This window comes from Zootoca vivipara, chromosome 15 (assembly GCF_963506605.1).
Source record: "Zootoca vivipara chromosome 15, rZooViv1.1, whole genome shotgun sequence".
NCBI classification, from domain to species: Eukaryota; Metazoa; Chordata; class Lepidosauria; order Squamata; family Lacertidae; genus Zootoca; species Zootoca vivipara.
The window spans coordinates 12,305,235-12,331,980 of record NC_083290.1 but is presented as its reverse complement, the minus strand read 5'-3'; the positions used below and the strand labels follow the sequence as shown (position 1 = coordinate 12,331,980).

The 26,746-nt window shown below is 44.1% G+C and overlaps 1 protein-coding gene across 3 annotated transcripts in view; it reads right to left on the bottom strand.

Annotated features, from left to right (window-relative positions):
• Positions 1–16,656, bottom strand: part of UBE2G1 (ubiquitin conjugating enzyme E2 G1) — a 34,044-nt gene extending 17,388 nt beyond the window's left edge. The window contains exon 1 of one of the 3 annotated variants that reach the window (XR_004693986.2): positions 16,114–16,656. Coding sequence is in view for 2 of the 3 variants with exons in the window: in XM_035139298.2 (XP_034995189.1) it covers positions 16,114–16,159 (46 nt within the window). In the remaining variant the exon portion in view is untranslated. Of the gene's footprint in view, positions 1–14,944; positions 15,021–16,113 lie in introns of those variants that run through there. The other 2 variants (XM_035139298.2, XM_035139300.2) reach the window with 2 other exon arrangements.
• Between the last annotated feature and the right edge of the window lie 10,090 nt (positions 16,657–26,746).

Here is a 26,746-nt window from a genome sequence, read left to right as displayed (position 1 = left end):
GAATTGAAAATATCCAATGAAGAGCAGGTTATAAATACTTAAATGATTAAAAATAATTTAAATTAAATTAAAATCAGCCAACAACTGAAAATGTGGCATTCAACTTCATAGTGGAGGCACCTAGGAAATATAGGAAAAGGTGCAGGGCTCCATGAAAAATGATTTTGGCAATCCCACCCACCATTGAACCCAATGAGTTTTGACTATAAGTGATTTTGGCTTTAGACTCAATACCTGGAATGTAACCCCCATGTAAGTTGTGGGTCTAATGTACTTTCCTATTAAGCCCCAATGGTTTGAAATTTGACACCAACACCCTGAACTAGATTTGGAAACAATGCAGCTATCAGCAAGGCTCATTTAATGCTGTTGAAAGCAATATGTGGTCCTAGTTAGCAATCCAGTTGCTTTATTTTATACTAACTTCAGTTTTGGATCAATACTCAAAAGAAAGCCCCACATAACACACTGCAACAATCCAAATGGGAGGTTACCAGAAACCATGCCTAAACTATCCCTGCTTAGGAAAGGCTACAACTTCTGCACCAACCTAGGCTTGTAAAAGATGCACAGCATCAGTAAGGCCTCCACTGGGGCTCCAATGGCAACAATGCAGCTAGGACAGGCTTCCTCAAACCTGGCCCTCCAGATGTTTTGAGACTACAATTCCCATCATCCCTGACCACTGGTCCTGCTAGCAAGGGATCATAGGAGTTGTAGGCCAAAAACATCTGGAGGGCCAAGTTTGAGGAAGCCCGAGTTAGAACCTTAGAGCTGTGCACCTGACCTTTCAGGCGAGTCCAGCCCCATCCATAACAGGTTAAACACCTTATCATTATAAACCAACAAAACTCCTACACAGCAGTACACAGCTTTGCTTCCTCATTCCTTGAATTTGTAACCAAAGCTTAGATCAGTATTCTAGTACTGTATTGTCCCCTGTGAACTAAACTACCGGTATTGCAACATTCAAAGTCGTATACTACCTACTGGTACAGTATTCTGATTTCTTTGGACGCTAACGTTCTGCGTTAATCCAGACCCAGTGCTCAGTAACATGGTTGCAAGAGGGCTGTTCCCCTCTGTCCACTGTAGGCTTTGCAAGGCAATAAAGCAACAAGAATGCTGAGGAAAGGTCCTTTTTACATCACTATATTCTCAGCACCTCCAACAACGTTCTTTATAGAGAGTTCCAAAACCCAGCAGCAGTTGATACCATCTGTCCACTGAGGCCTCAACAACTCAAGGAACATCCTATTCAAGGAAGAGAAGATAAGCTTTAGTGAGAACTTCAGTGGTTCCCAATTAGCTACCGTAATTGGGACCCCTGTTTTTCAGGGGTCAGAAAGTACTGTGGATCCTTGTTTTTCAAAAGCCAAGGCACAGACTGCCTACTTTTGCAAATTTTGATATCTCTATGGTAGTTTTGTTATGTGAATGGTCCAAATGACCCCCTGGGTTGGTTACGCAGACCCCTGGTGTCTGTGGGCCACCAACTGGGAACCACTGATCTAGAACATTTTGTTACCTAATTCTACTATGCAAACAGCTTTAACGTCATATCTATAGATCTGTCTCAAGACACTGGCAACTACAGACACAAGAATATTTGCATTCCCACATTTCCACCAATGTTTAAAATCTCCTCTTTATTGCAATGTCAGTGCCTACCATCACCTCTTTTTCCAAGACTTCGAAGGTGTCCAATGACATTGGAAGGCTGTCTTACCACTTTTCACTATAGCTTGTAGCTATCAAAAAGGTGGCTCCATTAAAAAATTAATAATTCCAGACTTCTGTCTTGAAAGTGCTGCTTCCATTTATCTTTATAATGAATATTATAATTGCTATTAAACAAGATCTACAGAATTACTAGTATCGGGTATAACTTAGCGTATTATTTCAATTTATTTTTTACCAATAAAGCCCCTTATTACTTAAGCACTAAGTTATACAAGTAGTAACCATGTCCCTCCATTTAATTAATTGCTCCCCATAAAAGCATCCCAAAACATTTATCACAGTAAACATGTACTTTGTGTTTAATGATACACTGTAGATAAGCTGGAGATCATCAGCAAGCCAGCTATGTTCGAGCTGAGGAAATTCAGTAGTGATGCTGAACCATCAGTTATCAGATGAGAGTCATCAGTTATCAGATGAGGGCCACTGAAAAGTAAAGGAATCAAGCTGCAAAAAAGCTGGATTGGGGTGCAGCTATTTGGATCTACATGAGCAACAATGTTAAACTGATCCATATTTGACATACTGTACTACAGTAATGCTTACTTGCCAGGTAGGCTGATTTAGGAAGATGAAGAACTACAGCTTTGTAAGAGATTAGACAACTGTACACCTGTTTCAGAAAGGATTAAGTTTTCCATTAAGAACAAGTGGCCATACAAGTTATTCTTACCTGTAACACAAAAATTGGAAGCCAGAACCCATTGCATAATGCCAGTGTACGGTTACAGAACCAAAGTTTTAAAACTGTAGTATAGAGTGGAAGTAGCTTAAACACTTTTAAAGTTTCTGAAGAATGTGAAATTGCTTCAATATATTTTATGGGAAGCAACAAATAAATGGAATTTAAATAAATAAGATTGTCCCTTCAACATTCTGCACCCTTTGTGCTACAGTACTTTTTGGTGCCAGATACACCATTTACAACATTAGAAGTTTTGTCTATAAATTCATAACTAGCTGTGGCAAAGTCTTCAAACCAAACAGCATGAATAAAAAAGTAAAGCTTTTCAAAACAGTAAGCATAAAACAGGAAGAACTGGGCACGCGGGCCGGATCAGGACCAACAGCCTTCTGGATCCGGCCAGCGGAAGGTCTGGGAATCACCGCGTGGATCGCCAGCACACACGTCCTTTCCCTTTCCCTCACACAGCAGCGGCGGCAACAACTCCTCCCTCCCTCCCTCCCTCCTCCTGGCTTCTCCCTGCCCCGCCTAGAGGAGGAAGTGGGCTGGGCTTTGTTGGTGCCAGCAGCAGCGCTTGAGCAGCCGCCATTTTAAGCAGCCCCTCCCCGGAGCCCTTTTGCGCGCCGCTCATTGTGACGCCGCCAGCCCCTGCTGCTCGCAAGACATAGGTAAGCAGCCACCAGGGCTCGTCCGGTGCTGTGGAGAAGGGAGGGGAGAGTTGTGGGAGGGCATGGCTTATAGTTCGGCCCCCCACAAGGTCTGAGGGACAGTGGACCGGGCCCCTGCTGAAAAAGTTTGCTGACCCCTGGTCTACACTGACTGAACAATAGCTCTCCAAAGTTTTTAGCATGAGTCTTTCCCAGCCATACTTGGAAACACCAGGGATGAAACCTGGGATCTTCTGCTTCTAAGGCATCTATTCTTCCGAGCTACAGCCTTTCCCTTGAATTTAGGATGTAGTTGCTATCTTATCTGGCCCCAAGCCATTTTTTCTGGCCATCCAAGACACCATAAATTCTGGCAGCATCAGCAATTTTTAAAAAAGTAAAGTAGACACAGGCAGAACCCAGCACCTTGATGAGAATGGAAATTGTCCCCAACCCTGGACATCAGGGTAATTATTTGATGAGTGAAGTAAAGGCACTGAGTCACCCCACCTTCAAATAAGTTATGGGGAGAGAATGTGTTCCTGTGCGTGTAGTCTAACCACACAAACTTTGCTCACACCCATATCTGCCATGCAACCCTGAAGTGTGAATATGACCCTTGGTTTCAAAAAGACCTCATTTAAGGAATTGGATGAGCTTTTTTAGGGTTCCAATATTTGCAGCAGAACTATAACAGGTTCATGGAACAAACAGAAGCCATTTTCCTGCTTTCAGTTGCACCATATTTCATTGTGCCCTTTTAAGTACAAAACAGATATTAGAATCAATTTAGTTTGGCTACGTACATGGGTCATTCAAAATCCATTTATAGCCAGCATACTGGGAGACCACTCTAAATCACTGCTGTACGTTGACACCTTGAACAACAGTAGTCCTTTCAGAATTATGCAGTGGCTTGTGTATTTTGCATGTGCATGCACAGACACCATACTGTAACATATGAAAGCATCCATTCATGCATATATATTTTTGGCTGAACTCTCTAGGGAGCAAGCAAAATGTTGTCATAAGTCCAAAACTGATCATACTCTAGTACACAAGTGATTAGGCTAGCTGCAAGTTTTGGTGGGAGGAAGTAAGCTCATTAGATAGTAAGTGGTTCTACAGACAAGAGAACTCAAGAATTCCAAAGAGTAAATATCCTGACTGCCTGGATTACCTTATGACCTCTTAAACTGAGAAGATAACCTAAATGAACATCAATCAATCAGTTTCCAAAACAAAAGGGATTCACTGTGGAGGAACAGCTATTTAAATCAACAAGACCATTTACTCACTAAGCTTAGCTTCTCTTTCCTGTTTTTTCAGTATGGTCTAACCACCAATAGCCATAGCTGCCAAGTTTTCCCTTTTCTCGCGAGGAAGCCTATTCAGCACAAGGGAATTTCCCTTAAAAAAAGGGAGAACTTGGCAGCTATGCCAATAGCAGCAGTTGTAAAACAGCTCTGACACCTCAGCTCAGGCTTGCCAACACTCTGTACTCTCACAAATTGCAGTTGTTTTATTTTACACTTGGCTCAGCACAGGCCTGCTTGTTTATCTTTCCCACAAGCTAAACTTAACAGTATGGGACACCCTTCTGCCACTCCAATACTTCTTCCACTTCTGTATCACTGCCCTCTATTTCAAAAAGAGGTATGAATTGAGCATGTACTGTGAAAGTCTATGGAGACATGGTCACTAATGCAAATGGTGCAAACTTGTCACTGAGACCGACTAATGAAACATGTCTCTTTCTTGCATCAAGCATGAACGGTTTGCTGCTGCTTTCTAGTCAGGACATACATGAAGAATGCACAGAAACAGTGTCAAAAGCTGCTAAGGCAAACCTTTATTTCTTCATGACATTTTTACTTCCTTGGAAAGCCTTACAATACTTTATTTTGTCCAGTGCTCAGAGAACATGCAACGTTTAAGCAGGAATTATGACAACAAAATAAATAAACAAAATTTTATTTTGTTTCGACTACGTCAGACCTACCTGTAACTATGACAAGAAAGGTGAACATAGAGAAATCAAGTCTATTTATTGTGTCCCCTACCATATAATACCCACCAAGTTCAAGAACTTAAACAAAAAGAAAAGTTACACAGCACAATTGCTAGTACGAGTCTTTGGAACAACAGTAGCTTCTATTCTGCCACGGGAACTTGTATGTTTAATAAAATTACCAGGTTGCCTAATAAAATTCAGTAAAAAACAGTTTAGCTAAAATAGTTTTTAAAAAGGCAACTATTACTAAGGCAATAAAACTCAAGCAGGATAACCCAGTAATAATGTTCAGAAAAAAACTACAATCATATTGAATTGGGCACATAAATATTTATAATTTTTCATTTATAATGGAATTTAAGTGGATTATTATCACAACCTTTTGTTTCACAATGGTCCAATAGGAATTGACACTCAAATTCAAATTGACAGTATTTAATCCAGGCATAGGCAAACTCAGCCCTCCAGATGTTTTGGGACTACAACTCCCATCATCCCTAGCTAACAAGGAATGATGGTAATTGTAGTCTCAAAACATCTGGAGGGCTGAGTTTGCCTATGCCTGATTTAATCACTTCATATTTGGACTTGTCACCTTCCTTAGATTTGTGCACATGTAAAAAAAAATACAAAGTTTGTTTACACTGAGCCACCTTTGGTTGCCCCCCCGCCCCCCAAAATACAAAAAGTGGCCACATTTCTGAATCAGAACCTGTATATTCTTCTAATGCTGATTAGTCAAAAAGTTTGCCTTTTCAAATTGATGTAAAACAGTTCACAACTGTAGCTAGTTTCATTCCCAGTATTTTGGACCCAGCTGCTTCTATATAAAGATTAGCTTTAGGTACTGATGATGGATATTATTGCTGAAAATCAATTCCTGAGGCTTTTGAGATTTATTAGGTTGTGTCCAACTAAGCTCAACTCCAAGTAGACTCATTGAAATTAATGGACCTATGTTAATAAAGTCCATTAAGTTCAATGGGTCTACTCTAAATATTACTAACATTGGATACAATTCATTGCAATTTTGTATCTAATATAGGGCAATTCATATCCTATGCAAAAAACAAAACAAAACCAAAAACACAAAACAATGAGATTTTAGGTTTTGCCCTAGATGAAATATATAGCTTTGCAGAATTCAGTTCCAGCAAAAAACAGTATGATAACGAAAGGTGAAGGGACAACAAGGATCAGTGATCAGATGTTATAAAGCAGCGTCCAATACTGTAAAAGTTTCAGATTCTGAATGCTGCAGCCTTTTGCATGCACTGCCTTTGTAATAGGAAAAGTACATATCCAAAATAAAATCTGTTTGTTTGGGTTTTTCTGAAGCATGAAGGCTGAAATTCTTACAAATCTAGGTTTGATGCCAGAGACTAGATCTGCCTTGTGCAGTATTCTGCGCATGCGGATTTATAAAAGCCAAATAGTCCCGACAGTAAGCTGCTCTCATCACTGAAGTGATTTACTGTGCTTTAAAGGTCTTAAAGCATCTGTTCAAAGCTTTAGCTGCATTTACAATTTCTACAGCCTAAGAATGGGAGGTCTGAAGGCATCAAGTGAGATGTTGCCTTGCCTAATTGTGATCACATCTGCAAATTCTTGTTTGTGTGCCATATTCAACTGGAATTGATGCTGAACAGTGCTACTCAAGAGCTTCACATAATGAACCACACAGGATTTCCATACATGAGGCTACATTACTGGTGCAAAGATATGCTTGGAAGAGCAAACAGTTCTCTTGAACCAAGAACCTCAAAAGCAAAATATTCTGATGCTTTAACTCTTCTCATTGGAAAGACTGGTTTATCATTTGGATTACCATAGCTTGAACATACTAACATTTTCCTTGTAGTCAAACCTGGGCTGGAAATACATGTATCCCAAGGAGAAAGAATTTTAGGAGACCACAAGAGATCATATGGCTAATGGAAGAAAAGTATTCTCCTACTGGCAGAAAAATAGGTAGATACCTACTGTACCTCCTGGAGCATTCAAAACTCAAAAGAACCAAGGAAAAAGAACTGAGCTCAGGTGTATTTGAATAACCATCCATACAGCTGTGAAGAAGCTAACCTCACACTTCTGCTAAGATGGAGTTCAAAGTTACTGTAAAGAACAAATGTTTTAGGATGGATCAGAGGGTGGTTATGAATGAATGAAGTGGAAAAGACACTTCAAGGGGATGTCACTAAAGATGGGAAACCAATAAAGAATTAACTAGTCAAATATTCAGTAGAGCCAAGAACACCACAATCTAAGAGACTGCTTCTTTTAATTGCATCATTAATTCTGTCATCTGACATAAAGGCAAGAGTCAGTTCTTTGCTCCTCATCCCTGTAGGGGGCAGGGTCCAGTCCCTCCCCCCACAACATAGTTTACAAAGCATTTAAAGATTGCCTCTCTTGTATAGTTTGCTGCATGTTATTTCATCCAGTCTGTAGCTGGTCTATTCTTGCAGTTCCAGGACAAGAAACTAAGAACTGCAAGTTGCATGAATATCAATCACACAGTTATTCTACGCATTGCACTATTTTAAACATTTGATAGTTTACAATGTCATTGCTTCATAACTAAGAAAAAAGAAGCCTTTAACAGTTCACATACCTTGTTGCTTTAAGTAAAATAATCAGCTAGACAAACAAGCCAACACTCTAGATTGTGACTGTAACTAGTAGGTCTCATACAAATATATCCATTCCACCAATATGTACTGGTCTGTAGACCAGGTGCAGCATGCAGCCTCTATCTGGTCTCTCATTCCAAACCCCCCACTTACCCTCCTCCCAGCTGTGCTCTACCCACTTCTAATATGCCTGGTCTCTTTCCAAATGCCAGATCACAAAGTATGGAATAGCCACACTAGCCAGTGCACTCCATAGGGGGACCTTTCAGTTTATGCTGTAACTGTGCATTCTGTGCTGCTCACTGAGGCATTCCTTCCACTTATCCACTTATCTCTCCACAATGAGTGGAGATCAGCAGATGGGCAATGCACGCTCAGAGTTCTTACCACACAGTACAGTAAATGAGCCACCCAACCAGAGGTCTTTGAAAAGATGTGGTAAGCCCTCTGAGCTCATAGGGCCCACCACCTGGTCTCTCTCATTCTATCTGTGACACACACACACACACTTCTTATCACACAACACAGCATTTCATCATAGAATGTTACAGCCACATGTTCAGTAATAATTTCTCTTGGCCTCCCTAATCTCCATTAATACACCATTTGCATTCAATTCACACATTTCACTTTGTTGAAAAGGACTTTACTTAACAGAAGACTAACAAGACTTTCAAAAAACTACATCTGCAAATTTAGAAATGTCTTAAGTATCAATTTTCCCACTGTTAAGAAACCTGGTGATACTACCCTGTTTCTCATATTTTAAGACATACCCATAAAATAAGCCATAGCAGGATTTTTAAGCATTCAAGGAATATAAGCCATACCCCGAAATATAAGACATGTCTTATAATATGAGAAACACGGTAAGCATAATGTAGCTTTAAGTAAAGCATTCTATCTGACCACACAGTAGAGCAGCACAACTTAGAACAGTAGAAATACAGGTTCTATAAAGTGCACAAATATTTATCTTTAAAAAAAATTGTGCTGTTCTAGAATCTGCTGTTCTGTTCAGTTGCATTTCCAAACTGTGCTGTCCAAGCTCTTTATTTCACAGTTGCAAAGTACTTCACACGCCAGCTAGGAAGGGGCAGGAAAGAGAGTAGAAGAAATGGAGAGAAAGCATTCACCTGATGCATGGAAGTTGGCCCACTGTAAGCGACAGCTCTCCATAGAAATTAATGTAAACCCACTCAAGACATTGTCTGCTAACAGTTTCATTTCAAAGTTACCCAAAATCTTCCTAATGTGAGATTCAATGCCCTGTTTTCCCCCAAGTCCAACAGTCTGAGAAACTTTCATGGTGAAGTTTCACCATGGACAGGGTTTTTCAACTGTAAGCTTTACATAAGAAGATCCAGATTTTTCTCCTTCAAAGAAAATTATCATGTGAAGTACTATTAAAGCAAGGAACTTGCTTTTGAAACACACTGCTCTTTTTCTTTTGAGGAAAAAAGTGCCATATGCAAAGGATATCCATAGTATGGCATGTATTGATGCAGCTTTCTGGTTAGTGAACCTACAGGTATCTTACTCATACAGTGTAATGGTAGCACTAAGCTACTGGAGTAAGAAGTTAATTTTAATACTACATCACTACCAAGGCAACATCAGACTCAGTAACCCAAAAGGTGTTAACTATGCATAGCTTCTGCATCCTTTTAAGTCACCTGGCTGGCTGTCCAAACTGTAGGAATTATACTGCTTAAGGCATAGCTACTTAATGGGGATCAATGGCACCCTCAAATGTATGCTTGAGTTTCTCAGCTCTTGCAATGGTTACCTTAGTAAACACCATTCCAAGGGGAGAGAACACCATGTATCCCAAGTAGTTGTCTACAATAAATCTGAATCTTGTGGCACTCAATGATTAGTAGATTTATTGTGGCATAAGCTGCCACAAGAAACTTGTTAAGCCTTTCAGGTGTCACAAGATGCCCCCCCCCCCGGCAACAGACTAAAATGGCCAGCTCTCAAGAAGTTAAGTGCCTAATAACACAGCTGATATATGTGTGACAGAAGTGGACAGTAATACAACTTGCTAACATTCTGACTGTTTAAAGATTAGAACAGCTGAAAGTGGAACACAAGTGCCAGTGAACAGGAGAGGGGTGGGAACATAAGCAGCACAAGGGAGTAACCCTCTTGGAGCAGCCAGACCTAGGAAACACAGAGTCTGAATTTCCTGATCAGTCTTTTGCGAGGGGAGTTCTTTCATCAAGAGGAAGTTTTACCACTTTGCAGAGATTCTGACACAGAACATAATTTGAACAGAGCCCTGTGAGGTTTTTGGCAGGTTTTTTTTTAAGCATTGTCTGGAATATGTATCTACGTCTACCAGATCCTAACTAAACACATATTGATATGGACACATATAATGTGTTCTTATACTCACTTCAAAGGAGTTCTGATCCACATACCCTGAGATCTATCTTGGGAATTTTATCTTTTGTCATATCCACATTAACTTAGCATTATGAATAGCATTATATCATCAAGGGTCCACAACTTTTGGCTGGCCCTGGAAGCCAGATCAAATATTTGGATCACCAGGACCTGACCATCCACTGGTCCCTGGCCTCACACTTTTGCACAAAGTATGGGACAATCCTTCATTTGAGTTTGGATCTGGACTTGCTTGTTTAAACAAGTGGTGCCCAAGTGTCCCAGGTGGCTCAGCAGCTTAGTGTCTAAAGAAGCCCACACCATCCTTTCCAGCTCCGGAAACGGGGGCGGGTGGGGGTGTCTGTTTGGTTTAGCACTGGCAAGAAACAGCCTTCTGTGGAGCCTTGGTACTGAAAAGAGAGCAGGGATCACTGCACAACAGGTGGGATTATTTCCAAGGATCAAAGGCTGGGATTCCCAGATCAAAGGCTGGGATCTTTACACTTGTCAGAGGGCAGCATGCAGAGCAAAAATGTAGAATCCTGTTTGTCATGGCATTATACCAGTGCCCCAATCCTGGTAAGAAGCACAAGGTTCTGCAACCATATCACTTGCTGGAGTAGAAACTGCAAGTGCCAGTTGGATATACATGCAAAAGTAAATGCCATCCTTCTCTCTCTCTCTCTCTCTCTCTCTCTGACATTCACAAATAAAATTGTAACACAATTTTAAAAGGTGAATACACAAAGCAAAAGGTAAGCTACTTCACTGCAGAGTATCAATAAAATACAAGCAACGATCGATTCACCTGTGTCCAACTGACAAGTGACCGTGCATGAATGCATCATGGCAACCCAGAAGTGGCCAGAAAAGGGGGAGTAATGGGCTAATGCATGCTCTGCTGACGTGCATGGGAGTCAGGAATGTAACCCCCATGCAAATCAGCCATTACCTGTAGCAGCATCCAATATAATTACTATACAACTTAACAGTATAAACTAGCACCATTATTCAATTAAAAGCTGAGTTAAACCACTAATCCTTTGACCCATTTAAAAGCAGTCAACAGTGCTCCTCTCATAAGAAATTTCACAATGCTAGAGCCACCACTGAAAAGGCCTTGTATTTTGTGCCCACCAGCCTGATGGACCTTACCAGTGGCCCCATGAGCCTCTGCTGCCAATCTTGAGGTCCAAGTGCAGGTGATCCTTCAAATAACTTGACCCCAAGTAATTCAGTGCTTCAAAGATAACTGGATGCAAAAATACACTGGCAAATAGTGCATCCAGTACAGAACAGGTATAATATGGCCATGGGACAGAATAGAAGTTTAGCTAACACTACCTCAGAAGGTCATCTCTCTAAAAACTGTGCTGCCTATTCACACTGCATTACTTCCAATGGGTTGTGCAGTCACATCCCGATGCAATATCACTCAATCTTTACATGTTATTAGAACCGGATCAGGATGTAAGCATTTGAGATTGTTTCTGCACTATAAAAAAAACCTTAAAGGATTATGAGCATATGAAGGTGCCTTTTACAGAGTTAGCTCTGTAAAGTCCTACCTAGACCTTAGGCCAGGCATGTCAAACCTGCGGCCCTCCAGATGTTTTGGCCTACAACTCCCATGATCCCTAGCTAGCAGGACCAGTGGTTGGGGAAGATGGGAATTGTAGTCCAAAACATCTGGAGGGCCGCAGGTTTGACATGCCTGCCTTAGGCAGAAGGGCAAGCCCAACTCACAAAGATCCTTTTAACCGGAGATGCCAGGAGTTGGAACTAGAACATTCAACATACATGCACAGTAGGTACTCTGCTACTGAGTTATAGCCATTCCACAAATTAAAAGTACAGCCATCCTATCCAGGGCAGGGAATTAGACATGTGGTTTGATTGCATGTATTAGAAACCCAGATACAGTATACAATCTAATCACCAAATAGCACCTTGAATCTGAGCTACGGTTGCCCCATGAAGTTTGCTGCTGCTGCTGCTACTTCTACCAATACTTTCATTTTTATAAGCTGCAAAATGCACTTGGCGCCTGGCTAATTTCAAGCTTTGCATGTAGATTTTCATAAGAAACTCATGATGTGGATTACAGAGGGAGGAATGCCTTACAGCTCTGTTTATATTAATAAAAACCCTATTTACACCATCCTTTAAAAAATTCTCTACCTAATACCAAGCTACATTAATTTCTTCATCTTTCTGCCATCAACCCAGCATTTTAATATTATGTTATTTATTTCAACTATTTACATATATTGCTTAACACTACAGTTTCTAATTGGTGTTCCAAGGGAAAAAATATTCAAAATATAAATATTATGTTAACAGAAAAATTGAATCCTTAACTGTCCCTTCTATCCTCCCCCACTCCTTTGGGGTTATTAGTGCACCAATGATGTGTGTTGCAGTCACAACTCAGAGTTCGTATTAGGGGCACTTCATACTAGTATCTTCTTGTTCTTACTTCATGTTGTGGAGTTTGATACTCTGGCTTTTCCATGCAGATATACAGGATAACATACAAGATACAAAATAAAAAATACCTACTTTCGCATTGCTACAAAAGGCATTTGACAGTTGACATAGTACTTTACACAACAATTAAAATAATGTAACATTTGTATTTAGCTGCTGTACTAGCATATTTGAGAGGCAGTATGGTGCTATTTGATAGAGCCAAAGCAAACAAACCTAGGTATTTACTTGCCTTGCATTTAAGATTAAAGGCAGTTTTATAAGACACCCTGCATTGCTTTTAGTAACTTTAACCTTCCATTGGCATTTAATAGGCTTTTTTTATACTGCTGCAGCAATCTCTTTACTTCCCTTTGTACACCCCTTCTGATACTCTTAATCCAGGGCCTCGCTGTTTAATATATCAAACTCCGTATATCTGATTTTGTATTGTAATCTGCAGTAAGTATTTTTACACAAGGGAAGAGGAGGCTGTTAGGTTTGACAAACACCTTAATCAAAGGACTGGTGAATCTGTATAGGGAGAACGACTTCATTCTCACAGGAGGAGTCAGAGAGGCTACAAGGAAGCATGAAAACAGGAGTTGGGAGGAGGAGGGTAAGGAAGAGCAGTGACACATGCTGTTTTCTATACCCAGGACTGCAGCCACTGTTGCCTCATTTCTCTTTCGGTCTGGCAATGAGTAGCACATGGGGCTACACTGCATGTCTAACCACTCAGGAAACCTATGTGCATGGCCGCTGGGACAGGACAAGCTCTGAATCAGTAGCTAGAGCATTAGCAAAGCAAGGCTAGGGACAAAGGAAGGGGGAGGGGAGTAGTTATGGAAGCAAGTTGTGGAAGCAAATTAGATAAGTGAAGGAAGCAGCCAGTCTTTCCAACAACATCCTTTCCAGTCCCCCAAACCCCATAAAGTTAGGTTACAATCCTTCACAAATTTTATCCCCAAGCTTCAGATCTAGTCACTTCTGATCCAAAAGTTCACTACCCATATTCTGCCACTTCTGAAAAAAACAGCTTTGAGACAATGATCACCTAAGTATGCAGAAGGGGTTATAAAGGAACAGCTCTGGCAGTAGTGTCAGCAATATTGTGTGTGTGTGTGTGTGTGTGTGTGTGTGTGTGTGCGCGCGCGCGCTGAGGACTATGATAGCTCTCTATTATGGATTTAAACAAGTGCTTTTTTCTGGGGGGGGGAATGCAGGGGTATGCATACCCCTAAACGTTTTGTGAATCTTTGTACTTTTGTCCATTTACTGTATTTATTTTCCTCGATTTGAACTATAAAATGGTGATTTTCTTGAGTAAAAATGAGAGTGCCCCTAAACATTTTTTTAAAAGCACTGGATTTAAAACATTAATTCCCCTGAAATTCCACCCCAATATAATAATCTACAAATGTCAACCTTACCCTGCTTTGTTCAAAATAGGCAATGTACAATCTAATCCTATAGACTGAGCAGGAATCTATAGATTCCTGTCCACCCGTTACAGAAGACACAACTTGCTCCCAATTCCAGCAGTCCAGTAACTCCTCTATCACTCACATAAACAATCCTCAAACTTCAACCTGTTCCTCCTCTCCAGTTTCCAGTCCTTCACATGGCAACACTCATGGAGAAACAGGAGGGAGGGAAAGGAGGACAAAAGAAATCAATGTAGCCCCCCAAAGCATTCTTTAATAAACCAAATTAAAAGTACGGTTGACCTCCCTTCACACAAGGTGCCTGTTAGTTATGGGGATGTCACTTTCGTACAGTACCACTGAAAAAGCAACACGGCTGGTTACATTTTCAGTTCCTCAGGCATGACCAGAGTTCAACTATTAATGCTTTAAACTCAACAGCTACCGGTAAGGTTCCACCTCCAAATAATGGTACTCATCTTCACAACTAACCAGGGTCTGTTTCTCCAGTTGTGATTCTAATCTTTCCTTCTGCACTCTACACACACTTTATGTCCCCTTCTGTTTGTCACCTCTTCATCTTCCATCACCATTTTGCACCCCAAACATCCATGCTACACAAGCCACACCTTGCTCTCAGTTCCATCTGTTCAATAACTCACCTATCACTCACATAAAGAACCTTGTCTATCCTCGAACATCAGCTTGTTCCTCCTTTCCAGCTTCCCCCCACTTCACCTACGGTAGGCACTTTCAGCCCTTACTTAACCCGCCTTAGCCTGCTTACTCTTCCTTCATTTCCAAGTCTCACTCAGAGCTCTCAGGCCATCCCCACCAAACTTTACAGCTACCCAAAGTTTGCGTCACTTAAAGTCTCCTTAGCTACTGTTTGCCAGCCTGTTCCCATTAACTCTCAACTTACTACCCAAACTTACCACTCCAACTGATCGCCAAGATCCTTCTAGCACTTCTCATGCCCCTTCTCCAACTCACTCAGGTCTCCCCACCCCTGTACTCCCTCCCAGCACACTTCCAAGCCACTCCTCCTTGTTTTAACTCCAGCTGCCCTACATAGCCGGCTTACCATCTCCCAGCCCTTTATCACGCCTCCTATCTTTCCCCTCATGGTGCCTAGCTATCTGTTCACATCCAGTTCTTTGCCAGTTTCTGTACTAGAGACTGGAGAGCAGGAATATTTGAAACCCAGTAAAATCCTTCTTTTGTACTTTCAAACTCCTCTTTCCATGCACAAAGATTGCCCCCACCTACCTCAACCCTATTATCCTGCCCCCCCCACAACCTCACCCACTTACCCACGCACTCCCTAAGTTGCTTTTACACCCTACTTGCTGTGTCAGAGCCCATGGCCTCTATCGCACAATCTAACCCCACCTCCCTGGTTCCAGATCAGCCACCTTTTTTACTCACCTCAGCACTCCCTACTCAGATGGCTTAAGTAAGGCTTCCCCCACCTCTAACTAAACTACATGGAGCCCTTTCCACCCCTGCCCAGTGATCCCCACACTCCTCCTAGTTACTTAGCACCCATTTATCACCACTTACCATCCACTTACTACAATTCCATATAGCCCACCTTTCAGAATATAAAAACCTTCCAAGGCAGCTGACAAGAAGTCACCAGAAACCTTCACCCAGAGCACTTGATGGCAGATCACCCAGCAAGGGGTGGGGGAAAGCCCACCTAGAGCCCCCTACCTACCCTCCAATATTCAGGTGCCCCACTTCACTTCCACCCTACCTCAACACTCCCATCCCGCTTCTTACCTTCTCCCCCTTCCCCAAAACACCAAAGCCCCCCCACCCCTCCTCGCCACTTTAACCTAGTGCCCCCTTTTCGGGGAACTTTCCTCCCCTTCGAGTCCCACGTTCCTTACCCCTGCCTCACCCCCTACTTTTAGCTCTCCCCCCCTACCCAAACGAGCGCCCTCCGACCACGTTTCACACCACCCCTCCCCCAACTCCACTTCCTCCCACCGCCTCCCCTCAGCAATCCCAGGCCGGCCAGGTCCGAGGGGGGCAGGGAGAGACGGGCCTGCGCTGTGGTGTGTTTTGCCCCGAGCGAGCGAGCGACGGACGGACCGACCTGCCAGCTGTCTCCGCAGTAACAGCGCGGACTGGAGCTCCGTCATTCTCCCCGCCGGTGTCCGGGGAGGGGAGGCTGGGGCGGCCGCTGTGGAGGCGACGGCGTGCTCCTCCTCCTCCTCCTCCTCTTGCCGGGCTAGAGCCAGCCGGCTAGCGCTCGCCCCTCCTCGCTCCAGCCGACCCCGCCGCCGCCGCCGGGGGCCTTCCCGTCCTCTCAGCGGCGCCGCCTCGCGTCCCTCGTCCGGGGGTTAGAAGGGGGCGAGGGGGGAGGAAGGGGGCGAGGGGGAGGGGAGCAGCCGCTGCCGCTCCTGAGGAGATTCTGAGGCGGTGGCGGGCGACGCGTGGCGGAAGAGGAGGGGTCCGGCCAGCCCCGCGTTTTTCTCTCTCTCCCTCACTGAAACCTTCCCCTCAGCTTCTGCCGCTTTTCTCTTCTTTCCCTCTTCCTTTTTTTTAAAAAAAAGGAAAAATCTTTCCTTTCTCTCTCTCTCTCTCTTTCCCAGGCCCCCCTCCCCTCTTCACGGAATTTCACTGCACTCGGGCGCCGCGGCGCGCAGGCGCACTACTCGCTCTTCTTTCCGCGCAGGCGCCTTCTCTCGCTCTTTCGCCTCCTTTTCTTTCTCTCTCGATGGTCCGCCTACAAAGGAGCGAGGGAGGCGCACGCCATGTTTGGAAGGTCGAAGGGTGGGAGGGAGACAAGCGGCGCTGTGTAGAGAGTAGGGAGGATTTGCGGGGAGGGGGGGTAATTCAGTAAACTCGGCGCCATCTTGGGAAGGGCAAGAGCCGTCCTGACTGACTTTGCTAACCCTAAAAGTTTGTCAAAATGGGGGGGGGGGGAGAGAGAGAGAATTTGATACTCCAACTCCACACAGAGCACGCACACAATTTTAACAAACATGTATTTTAAATGTTGTATAAATTCGTGTGTGGACCAAAATTGTAATACACAAATTGTGACTTTCAAATCTCACGGGTTGTGTGTTTTATTAATAGTTTTCTGTAATTGCTGCCTTTAAAAAAATTTTTAAATTAATTTTAATTTCATAAACGAGTATTAACAACGCAGAGCATATTAGAAAAGAAAGCAAATACTTCATATAATCAGGTCATAGGTCAGACAAGACAGAGGCAGTGGTAGGCTACATTATTGAAATGGTAGAATCTTAGATTAAATACAATTATATAAACGTTATATCTATTCATAATCTAACAAAAGGGTCTTTTCTTCACAATAACCAGCGATATAGACATTTCAGTGAACTCCTACCGTTGCTGAGCTTAAGGCCCAAGATTTCCTTGTTTTGTAATTGTTTTATTTAATTTATTTATTCATATGATGGCTTTTGTTATAAAATCATATTGGGGGGGGGGGTTTGCAGGACACCATTATTAATGAACAGAGAGGGGTGACAGAATTTGACAGCTGCAATACCCAGAATCCTGTTCAATGCCATCTTCCCTGTCTCCCCACCCCTCCAGCTAGGACTCGACCCTGCCTGAAGGAAGGCTTAAGGATCTGCATATGCACAACAGTTAGCATAAACTCACACATTTCCCCTCTCCACCTCCCCTCCGCCCAGAACAAAACAATGTTTCCAGAAGAAGGGGGGGGGGAAACCGCCCAAATCCAAAGTTAAACTTTTCTACTCAAGTTAATAATACAGCCTATTATATGTTCTCTTACCATGAAATCTCTATCCGCTGCCTCTGTATTAGAATTGCTGTTTTATATCTTAGAACTGTATATGTCAGGACTGCTACCTTTTAATTAGAAATCCCTGCATTAGGTATGTTTTCCAGGTATATTTTCTGTATGAACCCTGTATGATCCCAACCCACCTGAACCTTGCCCTACTACCACCCTATACCCATTCAAGGACACACGGACAATAGAGGGATTAGCTGGAACAACTTTATTCAAATAAATTGCCATCCTCAACGTAGCCCACCCTTCCATGGCCTGGAGGAAAACACTGCCGGGCGGACTTCCACCCCATGGAAATCGCCAGGAACTGCCCCACCTCTGCACCCATCTCGAAGGATTGCCCACCTGTCAAAACAAAGGGGAGTGCCATCAACGACAGGAGAAGAGAGATTGACATCTCTCCATCTGAAAGGAGAAGTCATCTCCGCACCCAGCTAATCCGATCTCCCACCCGTCGCCCTTGTCTCCCCCTCCCTCCTAGTCCAGAGATTTCCATGCATGAACAGGAGGGTATATAGGGGGACTTCACCATTTCCCGGGGTTCCTTCCTTCTTTCCAGAGGCAGGGACCCTACAGCTGTAGCTTTGCATTCTGCAATAAAGGGATCAGTTTGTTTTTCCTGACAGCATCGTGTGGTCTCTGTCATTTTCCCGGCGGAGCTGAACTTAGTGCAAATTTTGGAGCTTCCGACCCGCGTCTGTCCTTCTTAAAAGGCAACGCATTTTGGGGTACATTTTTCATAACACTTTTAAAAACCTTTTTCATGGTGCTTTGTGGGATAGTATAAAAAAAAACTGGTCTTAAACAGCATTCGCAACATCCCATGATTTTTGTTTGTTTATAACTGAGAAACACCAAGCTCTCGCCTTCCTTCCTGACACATTGTTAAAGGGTTTTTATTCTGTTTTGTGTGTGTGAGAGAGAGAGACTTTAACAGGCAGTAATTTTCACAGGTGAGAGCTACACTGTGGAATTTCTGCCTGCCTGGCTGCCAGTAAAAGCACAAAAGCACCAGCAGAAAAGGAAGATAGCAACTGCTAGCCTCAAACCTCCTGCCTATTGGCACAGTGGTGAGTAAACAGTATTGCAGTTTTGGACTTGGGAAATGCACGATTAAAAAGCATGTGCAACTGAAAGCAGATTTGGGGGCTAATCCTTGGAGAGTTTTAAATTTTGTAGAAGGTTCTAGAAAGGGAGGTAACAGGACTCAAACAGCAACGTCTGCAGCAGCAACCTTTTGCCCTAATCCCTGCAGTGCGGGGATTCTCTCTCATAATGAAAGAAACATACTCTTGCTCCTGCACGGGGCATCTTAATGTGTTTTTATTCAGTAAATTCCAGAGTTGGGACCTCAGACTCCTGCCGTTTGTAGTTGCTCGGCATTCTTCGCAGCTTCACAACAGCCGTGCAGGGTAGGTTGCACTTAGTGAGAGAATGATCTCCCCAAGAGCTTCACGGCCGTCAAGTTGCTAAACTACAGCCTACAACCATGGAGGCTGTTTCCCTTGACTCCCATCCTCTCACCACCTCATTCACATACAAATCTTTGTGTGATCTGAGTTGCAACCTGGCAACTCCTACCAAGCTGTGTCCGCACCACTTAAGAGTAAAATCTTCATGGTTGTGGAGCAGAAAGGCATGCCTGAGCTGCCCTGTTTAATAAATAGATTCAAAGACATAAATGAACTCTAAGGGTAGTTCTCACCACCCTTAACAAACTGCAGCTCCCAGGCTCCTTTGAGGGAAGCCATGTGGTTTAAACGGATGCTTAGCGTTCATTTACAGTAAGTCCGCAATTTACACTCATTTAACTTGTGTGCATTCAGCTTTATGCATGTGGCAAAATAATATTTTAAAAATTGGAAAGGTGTCAGGGTTCCAGGAAAATAGCTTTGGCAACCTCTCCCGCCATTGAACCCAATGGGTTTTGACTATGTGCGATTTTGGCTTTAGGCGCGATCTCTGAAATGTAGCCCTATTGTAAGTTGTGTGCTTACCGTATATACCTGGTCATTTGTTTTATGTATGTGCCGTGCACATCAGATTGCACGTAAACAGCATCTGCTTAAAATAAAAATAATAATTAAAAATAAATGCATGGTGTGGATGTGTCCAAAGAAGCCTATGTAGGGAGAGGATGGAGGCATACTGAAAATGCACATCAGCAGCTAGCACTAAGGCAGCTGACTAAGCAAGCCCAGTGGGGATCTGGTCCCAGGCTTCTCCTCTATGTCATTTCCATTGAAATGACAACAATGATTTTGACATTTGCATTGGTACGTTTAAATCAACACAAGCAAATTTTATATAAGTCTGTGTGAGGAATTAGCCTGCTCTACCCTCTGCCACCTCCCGGGAATGTTTCATGTGCACAAACACAAAATCTGTCCCGCCCCCAAAATTCTGAACATTCCCACGGGAAGAGAGATGTACATGTGGTCTCTCTCTCTCTGTGTGTGTGTGTGTGTGTGTGCGAGAGAGAGAGAGAGAGAGAGAGAGAGAGAGAGAGAGAGAGAGAGAGAGTTCGTATATGACTGATTGACTGAGAGAGTGTGTGTGTGCCTAATCTGTGTGAATGCATGTGAGTGTGGTTTGGACACCTTGTATATCAGGCATCCCCAAACTTCGGCCCTCCAGATGTTTTGGACTACAATCTCCATCATCCCTGACCACTGGTCCTGTTAGCTAGGGATCATGGGAGTTGTAGGCAAAAACATCTGGAGGGCCGCAGTTTGGGGATGCCTGTTGTATATTTTCCTGGTACTGGGGGATACTCCCAGTTGTTATTATGCAGCAACAGCATAATTGTGTGTGTTCCAGGGGGGTGGGTAAGAATCAATATTGTGTGATCTCCACAATCAGGACTGGCAGGACACCACTGGCTGACTATGGCAAGTCTGAGGTTGTCCAGGGCAAGGGGAAGCAGCAATGAGTGCTTGCTCTAATTTTGTGGTTATGGCACACCCTTACTACAGGCTTTACCCTCATGGCAGCCATTTTGTGACGTGTGCCCACAGCTCACACTCAAAATTCAAAATGTGCCCCCTGGCCCAAAGAGGTTGGCAGCCCCTGACCTAACTAATTCAGCAAAGTGAGCGCTGGGAGAATTTTGATGTTCTGAACTGAACCTGAGCCGTCATTAATGAATTCTAACTCAGAGGAAAACTCCATAAATCATGTCATTTATATAAATACGGAGATAATAGAATTTTGTATGTGCTTTTTTCTTAGTCTCCCTCTCCTGCCCCACCACACAAAAACCCTACCACCCCCAACAGAATGATAACAGCATATGAAGTGGGGGCAGAGGAGGGTGGCAGTCGGGGTGAGGCAGGTGTGTACTGTGTTTAAAATGGGAGCGACTGGGGCAAGTGAGTAATGCAATATGGAAGATCCATTAGCTAAGATTTTTGGATGAAAGCCAGGTTAGACTGAGTTAGGAATTTATTAGCAATAATGGACGCAGGCCAACCACAGTTGATTATTTTATGTACTTAATTTCTACGCCACCCTTGCCATCTGTGGAACACATGGCGGTTTACAATATAAAAAAACACACCAAAAATGCATATTGCAGTAACAAACAAAAGCAATATCCCCACACATACATTTAAAGCACACAGCTTCCCCAAAGAATCATGGCAACTGTCGCTTGCCGTGTGCAGAGCTACAATTTCCAACATGTTTAACAAACCGCCAGGTTTCTTTGGGGGAAGTAATGTTACAGTGGTACCTCGGTTTACAAACACAATTGGTTCCGAAAGTCTGTACTTAACCTGAAACGTACTTAACTTGAAGCGAACTTTCCCATTGAAAGTAACGGAAAGTGGATTAATCGGTTCCAGACAGGTCCACGGAGTATTCAGCCTGAAACGTACTTAACCCAAGGTATGAGTGTAATTGGTTCCGAAAGTCCGTACTTAACCTGAAGCGTACTTAACCTGAAGCGAACTTTCCCATTGAAAGTAACGGAAAGTGGATTAATCCGTTCCAGACGGGTCCGCGGAGTACTCAACCTGAAGTGTACTTAACCTGAAGCGAACTTTCCCATTGAAAGTACTGGAAAGTGGATTAATCCGTTCCAGACAGGTCTGTGGAGTACTTAAACTGAAAATACTCAAACTGAGGCGTACTTAAACCGAGGTATGACTGTATTTGAAGGTATGGCGGGTACCCAGTCCAAAGTTCCCAAGTGGCTTCATGTACTGTCAGGCAGAGACTTCTGCCTGGACTCTGAAATTCCTGACTCTCTCACCATCTCTTCTGCTCCAGTGGCCCTAGGAGTGATGAGGGTGTCCAAGAGCAGGCAAGAAACCAAGGCGACTGCTGTGGAGAGCCCCACTGCTGAAGTGGGGATGTCTAGATCAGGCTTAGGCAAACTCAGGCCTCCATATGTTTTTGGGACTACATCTCCCATCACCCCTAGTTTAACAGGACCAGTGGTCAGGGATGATGGGAATCTGGAGGGCCGAGTTTGCCTATGCCTGGTCTAGATCAAGTGGTTCCTCCAGGTCTGTGATGGTGTGAAGACCTGCTTGAGGGACCTGCTCTTCCTCTGATGAGGTACCAGATCTGAGAAGCCAGATCCTCTGAACCTTACATCAGGTAAGGTGAGGTAAGACCTCACCTGGAGTACTGTGTCCAGTTCTGGGCACCACAGTTCAAGAAGGATACTGACAAGCTGGAACGTGTCCAGAAGAGGGCAACCAAAATGGTCAAAGGCCTGGAAACGATGCCTTATGAGGAACGGCTTAGGGAGCTGGGTATGTTTAGCCTGGAGAAGAGAAGGTTAAGAGGTGATATGATAGCCATGTTCAAATATATAAAGGGATGTCATATAGAGGAGGGTGAAAGGTTGTTTTCTGCTGCACCAGAGAAACGGACACGGAGCAATGGATTCAAACTACAAGAAAGAAGATTCCACCTAAACATTAGGAAGAACTTCCTGACAGTAAGAGCTGTTCGGCAGTGGAATTTGCTACCAAGGAGTGTGGTGGAGTCTCCTTCTTTGGAGGTCTTTAAGCAGAGGCTTGACAGGCATATGTCAAGAATGCTTTGATGGTGTTTCCTGCTCAGCAGGGGGTTGGACTGGATGGCCCTTGTGGTCTCTTCCAACTCTACGATTCTATGATTCTAGGTAAGTACACGATGGCTCATTTAGCCACTAGGCTACATAACCACTCTAAAGAGTTTTGTAGCCCGGTGGCAAGTGTAAAGGGAAGCCTTAACTCTTCGAACATGCTAGGACGAGCACTTAAATCACTCTTAAAAATAAAAAATAAAAAAATGTTTTTGCCAGCCATCAATCTGCCTGAGCACACACACCTCTGACAATGCTATTAATAGAAAGCTTGATCACAGTTCTGGGTACTGAAGGTTACATGCAATGCTCCAGTATCCGAGCCATACTGTGCAATATCATAAGGTCATCTGTTGACAGCAACAATGTACCCTTCCTTATCTGAGCTGGAATCTGGCCCGAGGTACCATTTGAATGCGGGTGTCGAAACCACCTGCATTTCAGCCACCACTCGAGGTCTGGAGAAAGTGGGGTCTCTCCTGCTGCCTTCCTCTCCCACGGCAGGGTCTAGTAGGACTCACTGGCTGCTTGCCATGCCCTTCTGATTTATAAATAAATCCTGGACATTCTGTGGCCAGACAGCCACGACTTCTCTGTCTCAGCAGGGTCACGGCTGGGCTCCCCCACCCAGCCCACTCTTTCAATCCAGTCACCAAACTGGATCTCCAGGGACCAATCTCAATTTCACCAGGCTACGATGGCCTTATCCCCCACTAAAACTGACTTGCGATATGGTCTATGCTGACTTGATCCAGGTTCTCTTGCTGGGGTTGTCCCCTCAGCCTAGCCTGGCAGCCAGCAGGTGGTGGGCGGCAGCCTAAGAGCTCGTTGACACATTGCACCAGGTGGTTTGCTGGATCTACTTTGTCTTTATAATGAAACCCTAAGATCTGCCAAACAGAGCCAGGTGCCAAAGAGCAGCTCAGGGGGAGAGGAATACACTTCCAATTAAGGAACAGGGAGCCTGCTCAGACCAGGGATGATTTGAGCTGGCTGCAGCCAATGGGAGCTGTAGTTCAAAACACCTGGAGGGTGCCCAGTTGTGGGAGGTGGCTATACCCAAAGCCCCAGCTGTCTAACAATAGGTTGTCTGCAATTCAGTGCCAGGCTGTGTACTGCACATTGCCTTGGTGTTTGTGTGCATGTTTCGGATTGTAATGGCTGGCGCTGATGGGAGTTATAGTCCAAAATCTCTGCAGGGCGCCAGATGGGCAAGAGTTGCTCTAGAGCAGTCTTCTCAGCCGCTCCGTTTTACAGCACCTTGGGCCAGTCACAACCCTCGCAGGGTTGTCGGGAGGATAAAAATGGGAGAGGAGAAGCCTGTACGCTCCCCTCCCCTCTGGTCTCACAGAACATGCAGAGAAATGAAGAGGGTGGAGCAATGAAAGACAAGATGATGAAGTCTTAGGCTGCTGAGGGAGGACCTGAGGGAGGAGGAGCTTTAGAGGGTCCTTACCATCGCCTCATTGGGGCAAGACCTACTGGGAAGATTTGCTGGGATCACTAGGCCTGCTGCTTTAGTGTTGTTGTTTTCAATAAATAGGGCCTTTTCAGTATTGGCCCCAACTTGGTGGAACGCTCTCTCACAGGAGACTAGGGCCCTGCGGGATTTGACATCTTTCCGCAGGGCCTGCAAGACGGAGCTGTTCCGCCTGGCTTTTGGCCTGGACTCAGTCTGACCCCTATGTTTTCCTCCCTTATGGTTTTTGACTTGGGCCTTTTTAAAAATGAGGCTGCATTTAAAATTTTAAATGTAAATTGTTTTTTTAACCTGTATTTTAACTAATTGGTTTTCTTTCTTTATGTCTTATTGTAATTTTACTGGTGTCAGCCGCCCTGAGCCCGGTTTCAACTGGGGAGGGTGGGGTATAAATAAAAAATTATTATTATTATAAAGAGTAAATTCACTGATACCAGTGTTTTTTTTCTTGTGAACCTACTCCTGACTCTGGCTCCAGGGGGGGGGGGGAAACCCACATATACAGTGGTACCTCGGGTTACAGACACTTGAGGGTACAGACGCTTCAGGTTACAGACTCCGCTAACCCAGAAATAGTACCTCGGGTTAAGAACTTTGCTTCAGGATGAGAACAGAAACCGTGCGGCGGCAGCGGGAGGCCCCATTAGCTAAAGTGGCATCTCAGGTTAAGAACAGTTTCCGGTTAAGAATGGACCTCCAGAACAAATTAAGTTCTTAACCCGAGGTACCACTGTACAAACATGGGAGGGGAAACCCTTGTGGCGGAATCAAAACAGCCCCATAAGGACTGAGCATGCTGAGTGGACAGAATACTGGCTGACTCGAGGGGGGAGTGAGGGGACAGAACGGGATGCAGTGTTCTGGAAAGCAGCATGAGTGGCTAGCTTCCTGAAACCCCAAAACAGGAGCACTCCACACACTGCAAAATTTTGTTGCAGGTCCCTGCTTGTGTAGTATCTAACATCCCTCTGACCTGACGCCTTGCTCCATTTTGGATATATCTCCCTACAACGGATCACACTGTTGGGCTCATGTGTATTCTCTTCACCTCCCAGCGTCTGTAGTTGTTATGATCTGAGAAACCCTTTGGGGGGGGGGAGAACACATGGCTTCTCTTGGCTATATTTGGTGACTGAATTTCTCCAGGCAATTCGTCTGGTGGCTTTGCTCCTCTGTTTTCTCAGGAGCCCCTTTGATAAACCTCCAGATCGTGCTGCTTCATCGTGCAGTATTTTAAGCGAAGGAACTGTTTTGAAATGGATAACCCGGCCCCCCTCCTTTGTGGCCAATCCTGTCTGATTTGGACATTGGAAACGGAAGGTTCAGGTCCCCAATGAAATGAAGCTTACAGGTCATTTACAGGTGAGCCTAGCCTACCTTACAGGGCCGTTGTGAGGCTAAAGCAGCACTCTGTGCTCCTTGGAAGAAGAGAGGCAGAGTGCTAAATGAATGAATGAATGAATGAATACATGTATTTAATTTGTTAAAGGTGAAGGGACCCCTGATCATTAGGTCCAGTTGGAGACAACTCTGGGGTTGCGGCTCTCATCTCGCGTTATTGGCCGAGGGAGCCGGCGTACAGCTTCCAGGTCATGTGGCCAGCACGACTAAGCCGCTTCTGGCAAACCAGAGCAGTGCACGGAAACGCTGTTTACCTTCCCGCTGGAGCGGTACCTATTTATCTACTTGCACTTTGACGTGCTTTCGAACTGCTAGGTTGGCAGGAGCTGGGACCGGGCAACGGGAACTCACCCTATTGCGGGGATTCGAACTGCCTGATTGGCAAGCCCTAGGCTCTGTGGTTTAACCCACAGCGCCACCCGCATCCCATATTTAAATGTTTGTTATATTTAATTTGTTAGTTGTTAATTAATAAGCCCTGAACATTGACAGAATGGAAGGGAAGGATATGAATTATTAGAAAGAGGGAGAAACAAAAAAATAATAAAAAAATTCCTTCCAGTAGCACTGTAGAGACCAACTAAGTTTGTCATAGGTATGAGCTTTCGTGTGCATGCACACTTCTTCAGAAAGAGGGAGAGTGAGCAGGTTTGACCACTTTGCCCCATGCTAGGTTATCAGGGGTTTGAGACATACTTGCTAGGCGCTTGCATCATGCTGCGATTCGATTTCTAGGGAGGGAGTTGAACCCCCAAGAGCGAGACCCCTAACAACTGCACAAAATTTCAACAAAGCATTTTCTCCTCAGACGCAGAAACACAGACAAGGGTTTACCAGAAAGCTGAGTTTGTGTCTGGTAAGCACAGACAGTTATTCTGTGAACCATGTGCAGATGCATGGCTGCTTTCATCATGGACTCTGGATTTCAAGATTTGGATCGGCCTGGCAAACGTTCGTTTGTCATGGGCAGG